The sequence below is a fragment of the Palaemon carinicauda genome, chromosome 30 (genome assembly GCF_036898095.1).
Source record: "Palaemon carinicauda isolate YSFRI2023 chromosome 30, ASM3689809v2, whole genome shotgun sequence".
In the NCBI taxonomy this organism is placed as follows: domain Eukaryota; kingdom Metazoa; phylum Arthropoda; class Malacostraca; order Decapoda; family Palaemonidae; genus Palaemon; species Palaemon carinicauda.
Genome location: NC_090754.1, coordinates 20915027 through 20931185, shown reverse-complemented (window position 1 = coordinate 20931185; position 16159 = coordinate 20915027). Strand labels below are relative to the sequence as shown.

At 44.6% G+C, this 16159-nt stretch overlaps 1 protein-coding gene across 5 annotated transcripts in view; it reads left to right on the top strand.

Moving 5' to 3' along the window:
• Positions 1 to 1526: 1526 nt before the first annotated feature.
• Positions 1527 to 16159, top strand: part of msl-3 (male-specific lethal 3) — a 267550-nt gene continuing 252917 nt past the window's right edge. For 4 of the 5 annotated variants that reach the window (XM_068353492.1, XM_068353491.1, XM_068353490.1 and 1 more), the window contains exons 1-2: positions 1534 to 1702; positions 4228 to 4414. In XM_068353492.1, the coding sequence (XP_068209593.1) occupies positions 4244 to 4414 (171 nt within the window). In that variant the 5' untranslated portion in view covers positions 1534 to 1702; positions 4228 to 4243. Of the gene's footprint in view, positions 1703 to 4227; positions 4415 to 16159 lie in introns of all 5 variants that reach the window. The other variant, XM_068353489.1, reaches the window with a different exon arrangement.

The window sequence follows — 16159 nt, the reverse complement described above, 5'->3', positions numbered from 1 at the left end:
CAATATTGAAATAAATCTTTCATATATAAACTATAAAAACTTAAAAATAACAAAAGGAATAAAAATATTATAGAATAGTGTGCCCGAGTGTACCCTCTAGCAATAGAAGTTAATTGAAGTATTCTGTACTGATTTGGAAAACTTTTAAATTGGTAGGAAGCGATGCAAGTGCATAAAGGTTTTCTCACGGCAGCGACGTTATGCGTAGAAGAACTTTAAATGTGTTTAAAGGCTGTTTCATTCTGTGGAACTTTGACTATTGGTAAAACTAATTTGAAATGCGGTAACGTTTACACAGACGAGCACTGGGAATGTTAATTTACCTGAAAAAGTGAAAAGTAAAAAATAGAGCGTGTGTCCAAGTGTTATACATTTTCCACAAGAAGGGAATATACCAAACACACAATTTTACCTTATTTAATGTTTAGTTACATTCAATACCTCTATTGGAGTCTTCTCTCTGATTACGGTTCACTTTCCTTTGGCCTACACATACACCGAATAGTCTGGCCTATTCTTTACACACTCTCCTTTGTGCTCATACACCTGACAACACTGAAATTACCAAACAATTCCTCTTCACCCAATGGGGTAACTACTGCACTGTAATTGTTCAGTGGATACTCTCCTCTTGGTAAGGGTAGAAGAGTCTCTTTAGCTATGGTAAGCAACTCCTCTAGGAGAAAGACACTCCAAGATCAAACCCTTCTTCTCTAGTCTTGGGTTAGAGTTCGCTTGCTTGAGGGTACAATCGGGCACACTATTCTGTCTAATTTCTCTTCCTTTCGTTTTGTTAAAGTTTTTATAGCTTATACAGGAATTATTTATTTGAATGTTGTTACTGTCCTTATTTTTCCCTTGTTTCCTTTCCTCACCGGGTTATTTTCCTTGTTGGGACCCCTGGGCTTATAGCATCCTGCTTTTCCAAGTAGGGTTGTAGCTTAACAAACAATAATAATAATAATAAAAATATCCTTCTAGTCAGGACATTATTTCCCCTGTCATAGTGTACTGCAAACATTGCAATAGACATTTGCTTATAACAGGAAGCTAATTTAAGAGATACTGTAATGATATAAGGTTTTAAATTAAACCCAGTGTACAAAACCAACTTTGTTTTTGTAATAAATAGATCCGTCTAAAAGAAGACACCACTTGTTAATTGTTAGCTAGTGAAATCAACTACAGATACATTGGAATTGGTATATATCTGTGATATATGAAATGCCTGATTATCTTACTTTATATCAATTTAGGAGGCTTCGTAAGACAATCCAGTATGCACACGTTTTTACATGATAAGATTCACCAGTCTCATGACTCATGAGGTTAGAGAATCACTACAGATACATTGGAATTGTTATATATCTGTGATATATAAAATGCCTAATTATCTTACTTTATATTAATTTAGCAGGTATCGTAAAGACAATCCAGTAGTAATACACGTTATTTTTACTTGATAAGATTCATGTCTAATAAGTTTAGAGAATCATTACGTATTAATAACTCTTTAGTAGCTGGTTGCTTAACCACCAAATCTTTCAAACCGTAAACAAAACAACCCTGGATTCGAAAATCAAAATTGCTAGTCAGCTGCAGTGCTGCACGTTTTTTTTCTAGGTATCTTTGTATTCTGTGTTTGAGTGGGAATGTAGACCTATTAAAGCCATTAATGTGAAAACTTTCAGTGATATTAATGGTAAGATTACTGGTTAGGCTGTGACCAGTTTGTAGGCTATAGCCCACACCATTTCTTTTTCACCTCTTTAGCCTAGGTTTTATGACAATTCAGGCAAGCCTGGCCTCATTGCTAGGGCTAGGGCTAGCCACCCTATCATTGTATCATAGAATTATAATTCTAAGGTAACCTTAGACTGAACTCTGATTACAAGAGAAAAATATTTTGAAATATGTCTGAGAATATCTAATGCCTTTAGAATTTTATTATTTCTTTTGTACGTACTGCATAATGCAGCCTATATTGTGATTTGTTTGTTTTTTAAGTTAAAGACCAATACTTGTATATGTTCTTACGTGGCAGTATAAACCTTATGGTGATGTATGTATGATAGCGGCTACCTGCATGTATGATGATGGCCGACTAAGAATACGGCAGTGTAAGGGGGGTCGCAGGGGGCCGTTAGTCCCCCCCATTAGGTAAGTAGCTAAGGATACGGCTTGTGGATTAGGTTAGGGCAGGGGGTTTACGATAGTTGGTATCTATTTGTAATGCACGCGGGAAGAACTGGCCGCTAATATACAAAGGCTCCTCTCAATGTAGTAAATGACACAGCATATTCTGGAACTGCTGTTGAAACTTGGGGGAAGTTACCCCTATGCCAGGCAAGTCTATTGCCCCACCTACCATTTGTTTCTACATGTAATCCAAACCATCGGCCTTGAGTAGGAATATGACTGCAGTGAAACTGGAATGGCCTTCAAACTAGTAATAAGGTAAACATAGCTGCCTGTCAGGGGTTTGGTACACTATTATGATGTACTTCCCTGCATCCTAGTTACTGTTACTTATTTTTGAATGCTTTGTGTTATTAGTGCTGCTTGTTTCTGATGACTATTTCACTGACAGATACGAGGCTTTGTCCAGGCAAGCCTGACTTTAATTCTGGTTGGTATATGAGCAAGCCAGATGTGGATCACCATCAACTCCATGGTTTTTCTAGGTAGTAGGTTGGCCAGGGCACCAGCCGCCTGTTGAGATACTACCACTAGAGAGGTATTGGATCCTTTGACTGGCCAGACAGTAATGCATTGGATCCATCTCTCTGGTTACGGCTTACTTTTTCTTTGCCTACACTTACACAGAATAGTCTGGCCTATTCTTTACATATTCTCGTCTTTCCTCATACACCTGACAACAATGAGATACTAAACACTTCTTCACCCAAGGGGGTAATTACTGTACTGCAATTTGTTCAGTGTACTTTCCTCTTGGTAAGGGTAGAAGAGAGACTTTAGCTATGGTAAGCAGCTCTTCTAGGAGAAGGACACTCCAAAATTAAACCATTGTTCTCTAGTCTTGGGTAGTGCCATTAGCTCGTCAATCTTCGATTGCCAACTCGCCAATCACAGATCGCTAGCTCACTGACCACCGATTGCTAGCACGCTGATCTCTGATTGCTAGCGTGCCGATCGCTAATCGATAGCCAGTTGTTAGCCAGCTGATTACTAGTTTGCCGATCACTCGATCGCCGATTGCTAGTTTGCCTTTTTCCGATCATTGCCCTCCATTCTTGCCGATCGCTGATTCCCAGCTCACCAATAGCCAATCGTCAGCTTGCTGATTTCTAGCTCACCGTTTGCCGGTCCCCTATAGTCAGCTATTGCTAGCTTGCCAATTGCTAATGCTTCGATCGCCGATCACTAGCATGCAGATCGTCGTTCACCGATCATTAGTTCAAGACTCCGATTATTGAACTTTTCTCTAACCGTACGGTTCTTGATCGTTAGCACTCCAAGCTTCCTCTCAGAGCTCAGAGCACTGATCGTCAATGGCTTGCCGATCACCAACTAGTCGATCATTGAACCATTCTACTGTTCCTCAGGGCGCTCCAATCGTTACCACGCCAATCGCCAGCTTATTGATCGCCAGTTTACCTTGCAAACCCAACGGTTACAAGCTCCTACGCAAAGAGCGTAAGGTTTGTTTGTAGTGCCGGAATAAATGAGAAATTTGTATTTTTCCTAACTATGCAAACCTGGAGCTCTTTACACGTACTGATCCCGCCATCACCTTCTCCAGGCAGTCCTGCCACAATTGCAGAGTGATGGTTGTTTACTAATACTGGTGTGAGCAGGGGGGTTGATGTACCCCTGCTAACTAGCAGAGGGTAGCTAAAGCTTGCAAGAGCTTTAACGGCTAGTTCAGCTATCATCGAAATAATACTCCTGCATAAAGAGCTCCAGGTTTGTATAGTTAGGAAATATGCAAATCATTCTAAATTTTTCATATTACGCAAGAAGGTATTGTCGTGGCAGTAGAGTGAGTCTGATGAAACAAAAGCCCATGTCTAAGGAAATTTGTGGATGGGTTAGAGGTATTGAAATACAGTAGTCCTTTATGTAGATTGTGGTTCAGTTGATATTTGGTCTAAATCATTGTGATTTTGGGCCTCATTATAATCCCCTGCCTCATCTATGGAACTGAGCAGGCTTTATACAAATGAAACTTGTCATGATTACTCATTGTTCTCAATTTTTTCACAGGAATTAACTAACCGGTATGGTGTCAACGCGAGGAGTTAAAGTAAAGTTTTCTGAGGGTGAGCGTGTGCTTTGCTACGAACCTGACCCTACCAAAGCTAAAGTTTTGTATGACTCCAAAGTTCTGGAAGTAGTTTATAACAAAGACAATAAGGGTCGCAAACAAGTTGAATACCTCATTCATTTTCAGGTATGTACCTTTATTTAGCAGAGAATTTCTTTTTGTTCCTAAACTAAACCCATATCAACCCAATGAGTACAGACACTCGTTTATTAGGATTATGACTTTAGTGAAGCTGGAATGATTGTTAAATTTTGAACGAGGTAAATATAGATGCCTGACGGATGGAGCAACACTCACTTTGACTTCGGGTGCGGTGCTGTACAGACGTATTTCCTTATGTCTTGTGTTTGGCTGTTTAATGCTTTTTTCTCCCTCTTTTTCAGTATTTGTGTTATTTGGGCTTTGTTCTGTCACTCAATACAAACCCTCGCGATTTATAAGGGATATTACTTTTGGCGTAGCAGAAAGCCGAGACATATGACTTTAGCGAGGGATAACTACCCCAATGGCTTGTTAGTGTGAGGGGTGGGGGTTAGTTGGCTACCCCGCTCACTCACACACCTGGGCTGAGCATCCACTTTGCTGTTGGCTTGGTAAGTGTGGATGTTGCTGCTCTCCTGCCTTAAACTTGAATTGCTATTTGATTTTCAACAGTTGATTCTGTTTTTTCTTTCTCATGTGAGAATGTGTTTTTCCTTTTGAACGGCCTCATGCGCACCTGTCCTGGACCCGAGGGCTGCTCCTACAGTACCTTCATACCTGCCCTTGAGACGGATCCTCACCAGTTGTGTCATCTCTGTACAGAGAGACCCTCATTCTAGACGAGACGATCACCAGTCTCACCAGCCATGTGAGCGGCATTCTCCTCTCCGGCGCTTTACAGCTAAGCGCCAGCAACTTTCTCCTGACGGTCGTAGGACTTTCTCTTGGCACTCATCTGGCAAAAGGCGACTCTCTTCACTTCGCAGCTCGTTGCCTCCTCACCAATTGCCCTGGCATTGGTCCCCGAGACCGACTGTCTCGATTCCCTCACAGGCTTGCAAGCGCATGTCTCCTAGGGATCATTACCCACAGGTAGATCAGCTCGCCTCGCGTGAGCAACGGGGTGATGATTCCCTTTGAGAGTTCCATCGGGTTCTTGGCGATCGGCATAGGGAGACACCGAAGGAAAACACTGCTTTGAGGGACCAACACCCGGCAAAATCCCCGGCGGTTAGACCGATGCCACATTTGCCTGCAGGCAAGGTGACTAACCAACCTTCCTTTTAGGTTTCCAGACCTAGGGCTCCTGGTCACCTAAGGGATCCTCCTCCCAGCTCTTTAGGTTCGCAATCCTTGGGTGGCATGCCTAGAATTCCCCCTATAGCTTCTCTCCTTCCTGGTGTCTTTCCTCCTTCACATCCTAGGAGGAGTTCCAAAGGTTCCTCCATTTCGGGACCTTCTCCTAAAGAGAGACTTCTCACCTAGAAGAGGAATCGGGAGGAAAGAGACAAAGAGATATCTGGGAGTGCCCTGCAGGTACACTGCATGTGTTCCACCGGTAACACCAAAGGGGAAACAAAAAAGGATTAGGCTGTCTCCCCCAAGGGAGGACAGGGTGATCTCCATGACAGACTCTTTTCGCTTCTCTCCAATAGAGGTGGTTCCATTAGATTCTCGTCCTCCATTGCAGCCTGACGTAATTCCTCTCTCTGAAGAGGGCCAACGTCTTCTCAGGCAAGGCCTTCTCTTTTGGAGGAATTTCTGCCCCAGCGCTGGGAGCCGACGGACTTATTCACTATCCTTAAGTCCTTGGCAATAGCTTCTGTGCCTCAGCAGAGAGGCCTAGGGAAGTCTATCCCAGAACGTCCGCAAGAGACGGCCTACCTTGACGACTTTGACCCACCCCTGGCTTCTAGTCTACGGTACTTAGAGACCCCCGAGGGCTAGTGCAGGTGTGCCCTGGTCAAAAGGGTTGAAGAGTGCCAGAAGGAAGGCAGTGTTGCAGGCTACAGGCTCCTCCCCTTCCCTCCAAGCATGCTCTTCCTCTAAGATCCTCTAGCTGCCGTTTCTGCAGCAGAGGAGATATTATGAGGTAATAAACAAGTCTCTTCTGGCTTTACCTCTTGACCACTCCATAGAGGCTCTCACAAGGGGTGTTCCTTTGAGAGACTGTCGGAACTCTCAGTTTCGTACTCGGCCTTGGAGAGTATTAACCACGAGAAGGTTGCGAACTATGCCATGCAGGCTACTTCGTTCCTGGATCTCTGGTTGGGATCAATGGGTCACTTGATCAGGCCTGACGACTGATCTTGTAAGTCCACCAGGATGTCAAAGGAGACCTTCCTCTTGTCTGGCACCAGGACGATCGAGTTTCTCTCCCACCAGGTTGTTGACTTGTGGGCGAATACCATCCTGAAGAGACGGGACTTGATCATTGAAAGGTTTCATTGACAGCTCCTGCAAGCTGAGGTTTTTAGGCTGAGAAACTCCTCTTTGGAGGGGAATTTCCTTTTCGACTCGGAAGACTTCGAGCGAGTGTTGGAGATTTGGAAGAGGTCCGTCCAACCAGGACTCCCTTCTCCATAGGCCATGACATCCCGGCTCTATCAACGTCCACTACAGAAAAAGCAACCTCCACCCAAACTGCTGATGTATAGGACTACAGGCTCAAAACAACAGGGCCAAATGTGTCTAATAAGTCCTTTCGCTGTGGAGGATTAATTTTATTTTATTTGCTTTAGTTTTGCCAAATCGCGAGAGAGAGAGAGAGAGAGAGAGAGCGCGCGGGTGCGGGTATGTGTGTGTTTATGTGTATGTGTGTGTTTATGTGTATGTGTCTATGTGTATGTGTCTGCGGTGCGCGCCGCCGAACGAGGGGTAGTTAGTGTTATGATTGTTTGTAGTGGGAAAGACTGTTGGTATAATTGAGGTTGTTTGTTTACATTTTTTGGTTAGGTTAGGGCGGTGATGAATGTCTTTAGACTCCTTTGGAAAGTTTTTTTTTTATCTATTGTTGATGACCAGGCCGGATATAAGTTTCGATTGATGATGATGATAACCACGACCACAATCAGGGAGGCAGTTGTGGCAAATTGCCACCTAGTGTAGGCTACTGTTAACCACAGAGCTGTGGTAGTGTTTCTTGAAAGACACAGTTCGGTTTTGTGTGGACTACGGTGTCCACACGCGACATATTCAAGTTAAGGTTTTGGGTACTTTGTGCGAATGTGGTGGTGTTGGTTTTAACGAGTGCTTACTCGAGTATTGGTTCTCTGATTATTGGAGACAGTTTCTGTGTAGCCTACGTACACGTGCCGTTATATATATATATTGTGTTTCTCTGAGTATTGGAGACAGTTGCTGTGTACGTCCACGTGCCATTATATATATCTATATACAATACTGTATTGTGGTTTTTGCAATTGTTAATTTTGTCTGATTTAGTTTCAAGTTGATCAGTATTAAGGGTGAGTATTTTGATAACCGATATTTGAATGTTGGATTTCAGTATTACGTGATTGTTATAGTTGTAAGCAATATAGCTTTAAGGCTATGTTATGTTTTGTTTTACTGTTTCCTTTGTGCAATAGTCCAGTTGACATAAAAGTAATAGGAAAGTTTGTGTTGTGGGACAATATGTCTGTCAGAGTGATCAAGGGTGTGGGGGGTTTATTCTTGTTTATACCCTGCCACATCGGGGCAACAGAAAGGTTCAAAGTCCATCCGTGGAGGGAAGAGAAACAGGGATCTGAAGAGGCCGATCCGCTAGGACGGTCAATCCTCTCACCTGTTCACCTGTGTGGGGGATACCTGTAAAGTCGCTGGCTAAGGTGGCTGCAGCTCGGGGCCGAACCCTGGGAGGTCGAGGCGATTCGTTCAGAGTATCACGTCCCTTTCATTCAATCTCTCCTTCCACTGACTTGGGATTCAGTCCCAACAAGTTCCTACACAAAGGGATCCGTGAAGGAGCTGGCCCGAAGCCAGACCATGTTGGAGAAGGGTGCTCTCCTAGAGGTCCTCGACGGATCTCCAGGCTTCTTTGGTCGACTCTTTATTGTTTAAAAGGCCTCTGGAGGCTGGAGACCAGTCATCGATCTATCGGCCTTGAAGAGGTTTGTCCGTCCAACCCCGTTCAAGATGGAGACATCCGACATGGTCAGACAAGCAGTAAGACTGCAGGACTTCATGTTTACAGTACATTGGATCCCAAGAACTCATACTTCCAGATCCCAGTCCATTCGTTTTCAAGGAAGTGTCTAAGGATCATGTTCGACTAGAAACAATATTGGTTCAAGGTGCTGTGTTTCAGTCTTTCTACGGCACCTCAGGTCTTTACGAGAGTGTTTGCCCTATTATCATCTTGGGCTCACAGATTCGGCATCCATCTCGTAAGATATATAGACGACTGGCTGATTCTAGCAGACTCGGTGATGACCCTTCTTCAACACCGAGACAAACTTCTGAGGCTTCTTCAGGCCAGCAGAGCTTTCAGCCCAGAGCTGGCTGCATCTCTTAGGCCACCTATCATCCTTGGCCCGTCTAGTACTCAATGGTCACTTCAGGATAATATTCTTTCAGAGGAATCAGGCTTCTAATTCCCCAGATACCCTAGTTTTATCTAGGGTCAGAGGTACGGATGGACCTTATGTGGTGGGTAGCAAACAAGAACCTCCGCGAAGAGGTCGACCTTCTCGTCCCTCCCTTGGAACTGATGCTCTTTTCAGATGCATCAAAAGAAGGGGGTGGGGTGGGGGGGGGGGGTTACTTGCTGCACTACACCATCTCCGGCCTTTGGCCCAAATCAGAAGGGTGCCATCATATAACTCTCTTAGAGATAAGGGCAGCCTTCCTTGCCCACCAACAGCTCTACCAGTTCCTGGCAGGGCACTTGGATGTCTTGATGAACGACAACACCACGGTAGTAGCCTTCTTAAACAAGCAAGGCGGTACCCTCTCACAGCCCCTGTGCCATGTAGCAGTAAAGATACTCAGGTGGGCAAAAGACATCTCGGTGTCCCTATCTGCTCGCTTCATTCCAGGCAAGAGGAATGTGCTTGTAGACAATCTGAGGAGAGCAATTCAGATAGTGGGTTCTGAGTGGTCTTTGAATCATCTAGTAGCTCTACTGCTCCCCAGTCCCAGACCCCCAGGCTCTATGGTAGGATGCATTCCAACAACAAGGGGACAACGTCGATTTTTCAATATTTAACTTAGCCGGTGATTATAATAGCTGCAACTCTGTTGCTCGACAGAAAAACTCTACGGAAAAATTCGCCAGCGATCGCTACACAGGTTGGGGGTGTACTCAACAGCGCCATCTGTCGTTCAGATACCCAGTACTCATTGTAAACAAAGAACTCAATTTTCTCTCTGTCGGGCTACCGGCAAGACCTACTAATTCGCTGTTGCTAACTGGATTTGTTTTCACAACTATTTGGTGAAGTACACTATTCTAGTTTTGAGCTTTCGCTATGCAGGTGTTTTATTTTCATCTTAAATCTTGAACTCGTTTTGGATAGATTTAATTATGGTGACAAGAGAGTATGGACTTTCTTTCACTTTTAAATGGCCGACCCTTCCCTTAGACGGAAGTGTGTTTAGGCTTTTAGTAATTATCTTATCACGTTATAGATTTTCCTCTATATATTTTATATCTCTCCGCCTTTATTAGGCCTCTTCGATTAACTTTCCATTTTTTTTTATAAACATATAAAAATAAATTTTAATGCTTTGTTTATATAGACCTTTCCTGAGAGTAGGCGGTCCTAACTTGGAAACCGAAGTTAATCTACATTGAGCCCTTTATATCGCCTTTAACTTTTAAAGAGCTAAGGATTTAAAACTTTTTCAATGTAATATTTTATGAAAGAATTTCTTTGATAGTCTTCGTACTGTTTTCAAAGATGAACTAACGTTTAGTTTTTTATGCTACGCAGTTGTTGACGTTCAGGACGTTCAACATGCGCTCTATCGTTACGATAGAGAGAGAGTGTATCACGGTTTCACTTTGCAGTAAGAGTAAATCGATTCTGACGTTTTGTTCATTCTTTCTTAGCTTAAATGTTTTAAATTCTAATTTAAAGGAACTTTTTATTTGAAAAACCTTTCAGTTTTTTCCTTTAGTCAAATAACATGTTTTTTTGACGATATATAATTGGGCTCTTCTCTTAGGTGCGAAATCAAGAGAGAAAGAGAGAGAGAGGAGAGAAAACGTTCCGTTCAAGCGGGTAACGTTGTTCTCGTGTTACTCACGTCCCTAGTCGCTGTACGGGGAGGAAGGATAAAACGTTTTTAGGTTTTTATTCTCGTCCCCAGGCTATGTGCGGTGAGAGATTGAAAACGTAGTTATATGAACTAGTGTTTAGTCTCTTTCCCAGCCACTGATTTTTCTTTTTATCTTAAAATATGTTTTCTGTTTTTTGCTGGTACTGTATTATGAGCTTGCATTATACGACTAATTTCGCAATTACTACCTTTTAATGAAGGGTAGAATTGCGTGTTTCAGGTAGAAATAAGTGCAAAACAGAAAATCGAAGTGATAAAGTGATATGCGCAAAGTGTTACAGTGTTGCGTCCGAGGCGCAAAGTGTTACAGTGTTGCGTCCGAGGCGCAAAGTGTTACAGTGTTGCGTCCGAGGGTTCGTCTGTTCGTGCCTGTCGTTCACCTAGTCCGGGACCTCTTGCAAGCTCCCAAGCCCAGGGGAGAAGTAATGTCAAACGACTTATGGGTTCGAGAGGCCTTGACCAACGAACAGACGTTTTCCCTCTATGGTATCGGGTGTATCTTACCAAGATCTCCCCTACCATAAGACGAGAGAGACGTTGTTTCTCCTCGCCATCCGTAGGCTTTTCGCATAAGAAACCTGTCACAAGGTTTCGAAGCCCTTAAGCGAAAGTCAGTCCTTTCAGGACAGGTCCAGCGTCCTGGTTACAGCCATTAGGACAGCTCTGACCCTATGCAGTCATCGGATAACTGCTCGCTGCCTAACAAAAGCGTAACACAGACTCCGAAAGTCTTTTTTTGTAGGCAAAGTGTTGCGGTCACAGACGTTACCCTCGTCTATTACCACAACCATTTCCGTTGATCCTTAAGGGGTTGTATGGCAAAACATGCAGTATATGCTGCCTCCCTTATGGAAGACTATTCTGCCGATTAGTCCGTTGAGTCTAGCCGTTTATCTCATCGATATCCTGGCTTTCAGCCAACCTAACGTTCCTTTGTGCTTACTGTTGACGTTGGCGTAGCTTAGTCACGTCAGTCAGGTTGTTTAGAACCACACTCGATGCGGTCTCGTGTGGTTTTTCAGCCGCATTTGGACGTTAGGCCACTGGCTGATGCTCCTGTTGACGTTCAAGACGTTCACTAACAATCGGAGTTGACTTGTTTTGACGCTGTGCGTCAACCTCCGCATTCTAGAGTTGTTTTGACTGCTCAGTCTAGGCAGTCAAAGCAGTCTCGAGTGGACGCTGTGCGTCCTCACGCACCTGTTGTGGTTGACAGTTCAGTTGTTGACAGTTCACAGACTGTCAAGCAGTTACATGACGTTGCGTTCTGGTCCGCTACTAATGCACCAGTGAGAGACTCAGCTTTTATCGGACAAGGTTCCTGTAGATGAGGAAGTTGCTGTTCTCCCTCCTACTGATATTCCCTTGAGGACTCTGTCAGATGGAGAGGAGCCTTAAGCTGCTTAGCCTCCTATGGACTTTAATTAAATCATGATGATTTTTTTTAAGGATCTTCGTCCGGATCTTGTAACTGCTGCTCCTCGTTCGCCTAAACGTCAGAGCTTACACTAGGCCTAGCTACTTCGAAGCCGTTGTTTTTAAGCTAGTGCTCTCTCGCTCTCCTAGAGAGCGTTACGTTGGCTAGGCGACTGGTTTTTCACCAGGAGGAGTTTGGGGGATACAGCCTTTGCTTTCCCTTCTTTTAAACTGGTTTATAGAGCGAGAGTCTGATATGACACGAGAGAAGTTCTCGGCTTGGGAGTTCATGCCTCTGCCCAGATAGACTTCTCAATTCTGGTAGGCTCTCCCTGGCGCCTAGCCAGGAGACGCTCCAAGTTGTTTACAGATCAACTTCACAGCTGTTGTCGAGCCTTTGAAGTTTTGCTGTACTATTATGTCACGCATAACAAGGCTTTCAGGGATGGTAAACGGTTCCGCCTCAGTCGCTAACCCCGTCTGTTGCCACACCTGCTCCCGTAGACCCTAAATGGGCTTTGCTGCAAGACATGCAGTCCAAGCTTGCGTCCTTGATAGAGGACTTAAATGCGGAGAAGAACCTTCTGGCCAACAACCTTCCAACCGGTCGGTTGTGCGCCCTGTTGACGCTGAGGTAACCTACTCGCGTCTGCCAGTTGAGGTGGTTCCTCCACCGATGCGACCCAGTGTGGGTTGCCAGCCGCACGTTGACGTTAAGCGACGCTCGGAGGTGGTTGTTGACGTTCAGGACGTTCAACAACCAGCAGAGGTGATTTGTTGTGACACAGTGCGTCAACCTCAGCAACCCGGTAGGGTGTTGACTGCACAACCCAGACGGTCTAGACAGTCTCGGGTTGACGCTGTGCTTCCTCGCGCACCCATGGTTGTTGACAGTTCACAGACTGTGCAGCAGTTCCATGATATTGCGTCCGGCTCCGTCACGCATCCGCCAGTGCGACCGGATTCAGCGAGCCAGACGTTGCCCACTCCGTTGCCGTTTCCTCATCAGTTTCGGATGAGGAACCCTCTGATGAGGACGTTGCTGAACAACAAGACGATCAGCCCCCAGCCCTGCTATCCATCCAGAAGATGCTGAAGAAGGAACGCTGCTCAGTCAGGCTGTGGATGAGTCTGGTAGGGACGCTGTCATCCGTGGATCAATTTGTGTCACTAGGAAGACTACACCTCCGTCCTCTTCTATACCATCTAGCTTTTCACTGGAAAAAGGACAAGACGCTAGAAGCGGTCTCGATCCCGGTTTCCGAAAAGATAAAGTCTTGTCTGACTTGGTGAAAGGACAATATCAACCTAAGAGAGGGTCTTCCCCTGGCTGTTCAGACTCCCAACCACGTTCTCTTCTCGGACGCATCGGACGTAGGCTGGGGTGCGACATTAGACGGTCGGGAATGCTCGGGAATATGGAACTCGAGTCAAAGGACAATGCATTTCAACTGCAAGGAGCTACTGGCAGTACGTCTGGCCTGGAAAAGCTTCAGGTCTCTCCTTCAAGGCAAAGTGGTGGAGGTGAACTCGGACAACACCACGGCTTTGGCGTACATCTCCAAGCAAGGAGGGACCTACTCTCTGACGTTGTACGAGATCGCAAGGGACCTCCTCTCCTGGTCAAAAGGTCTAAACATATCACTAGTAACGAGGTTCATCCAAGGCAACTTGAATGTCATGGCAGATTGTCTCAGTCGGAAGGGACAAATAATTCCAACAGAATGGACCCTCCACAAGGATGTATGCAAGAGACTTTGGGCCACCTGGGGCCAGCCAACCATAGATCTCTTCGCAACCTCGATGACCAAGAGGCTCCCAATATTTTGCTCACCAATCCCGGACCCAGCAGCAGTTCATATAGATGCCTTTCTCCTAGATTGGTCACATCTAGATCTATATGCATTCCCTCCGTTCAAGATTGTCAACAAGGTACTGCAGAAGTTCGCCTCTCACGAAGGGACAAGGTTGACGCTAGTTGCTTCCCTCTGGCCCGCGAGAGAATGGTTCACCGAGGTACTTCGATGGCTAGTAGACGTTCCCAGAACACTTCCTCTAAGGGTGGACCTTCTACGTCAGCCACACGTAAAGAAGGTACACCAAGGCCTCCACGCTCTTCGTCTGACTGCCTTCAGACTATCGAAAGACTCTCGAGAGCTAGAGGCTTTTCGAAGGAGGCAGCCAGAGCGATTGCTAGAGCAAGGAGAACATCCACCCTTAGAGTCTACCAATCGAAGTGGGAAATCTTCCGAAACTGGTGCAAGTCAGTATCCGTACCCTCGACCAGTACCTCTGTAACTCAAATAGCTGACTTCCTCTTATATCTGAGGAAAGAACGATCTCTTTCAGCTCCCACTATCAAGGGTTACAGAAGCATGTTGGCATCAGTCTTCCGTCACAGAGGCTTAGATCTTTCCAACAATAAAGATCTACAGGACCTCCTTAAGTCTTTTGAGACCACGAAGGAGCGTCGTTTGGTTACACCTGGTTGGAATTTAGACGTGGTACTAAGATTCCTTATGTCAGACAGGTTCGAGCCGCTACAATCAGCCTCCCTGAAAGATCTCACCTTAAAGACTCTTTTCCTGGTATGCTTAGCCACAGCTAAAAGAGTCAGTGAGATTCATGCCTTCAGCAAGAACATCGGATTCTCATCTGAAACGGCTACATGTTCTCTACAACTTGGTTTTCTAGCCAAAAACGAGCTGCCTTCTCGACCTTGGCCAAAATCGTTCGATATTCCAAGCTTATCGTATGGTTGGAAATGAACTAGAAAGAGTCTTATGCCCTGTAAGAGCTCTTAAGTTCTATTTAAAACGAACTAAACCTTTACGAGGCCCGTCTGAAGCTTTATGGTGTTCAGTTAAGAAACCATCTTTGCTTATGTCAAAGAATGCTTTATCCTATTTTATCAGACTGTTAATACGAGAAGCTCATTCCCATCTGAATGAGGAAGACCAAGCTTTGCTGAAGGTAAGGACACACGAAGTTAGAGCTGTCGCAACTTCCGTGGCCTTTAAACAAAATAGATCTCTGCGAAGTATAATCGACGCAACCTATTGGAAAGCAAGTCAGTGTTCGCGTCTTTTTATCTTAAGAATGTCCAGTCTCTTTACGAGAACTGCTACACTCTGGGACCATTCGTAGCAACGAGTGCAGTAGTGGGTGAGGGCTCAACCATTACAATTCCCTAATTCCATAACCTTTTTAATCTTTCTCTTGAAATGTTTTTATTGTTGTTTTTGGGTTGTCCGGAAGGCTAAGAAGCCTTTCGCATCCTAGTTGATTTGGCGGGTGGTCAAAGTCATTTCTTGAGAAGCGCCTAGATTAGAGGTTTTGATGAGGTCCTGTTGTATGGGTTGCAACCCTTGATACTTCAGCTCCTAGGGGTCGCTCAGCATCCTAAGAGGATCGCGAGGCTCCGTAAGGAAGACGTACTTAAAAAGGCAGAGTAATTGTTCAAGTCGACTTCCTTACCAGGTACCTATTTATTTTGTTTAGTTATTTTGATAACTTTTAAAATGAAATAAAAATTCTTAGCTCATATGATGTAAACATATTTTGCTGGTCTCTACCCACCCCCCTGGGTGTGAATCAGCTATTATAATCACCGGCTAAGTTAAATATCGAAAAATGTTATTTTGATAATAAAATAAATTTTTGAATATACTTACCCGGTGATTATAAATTAAAGGACCCTCCCTTCCTCCCCAATAGAGACACAGTGGACCGAGGAGAAAATTGAGTTCTTTGTTTACAATGAGTACTGGGTATCTGAACGACAGATGGCGCTGTTGAGTACACCCCCAACCTGTGTAGCGATCGCTGGCGAATTTTTCCGTAGAGTTTTTCTGTCGAGCAACAGAGTTGCAGCTATTATAATCACCGGGTAAGTATATTCAAAAATTTATTTTATTATCAAAATAACATGTTTTATGCATTTCCCCCTTTCTGTCTGATGAGAAAAGTCCTCAACCAAGTCAGAATGAGCATGAACTTATGAATGACTGATAACTCTGCTATGGCATCACGCAGAGTGGTTCCCAGAGCTTCCGAGGGAACTTCCTCCGTGGCACGATCTACTGTACTCAAACAGCCACATGCTAACATCTTCCACAAAGCTGTAGTTTCGCTTCGACTTCATACCTGAAGACTGTCCAGCATTTCCTCATTCAGAGAGGCTTTTTG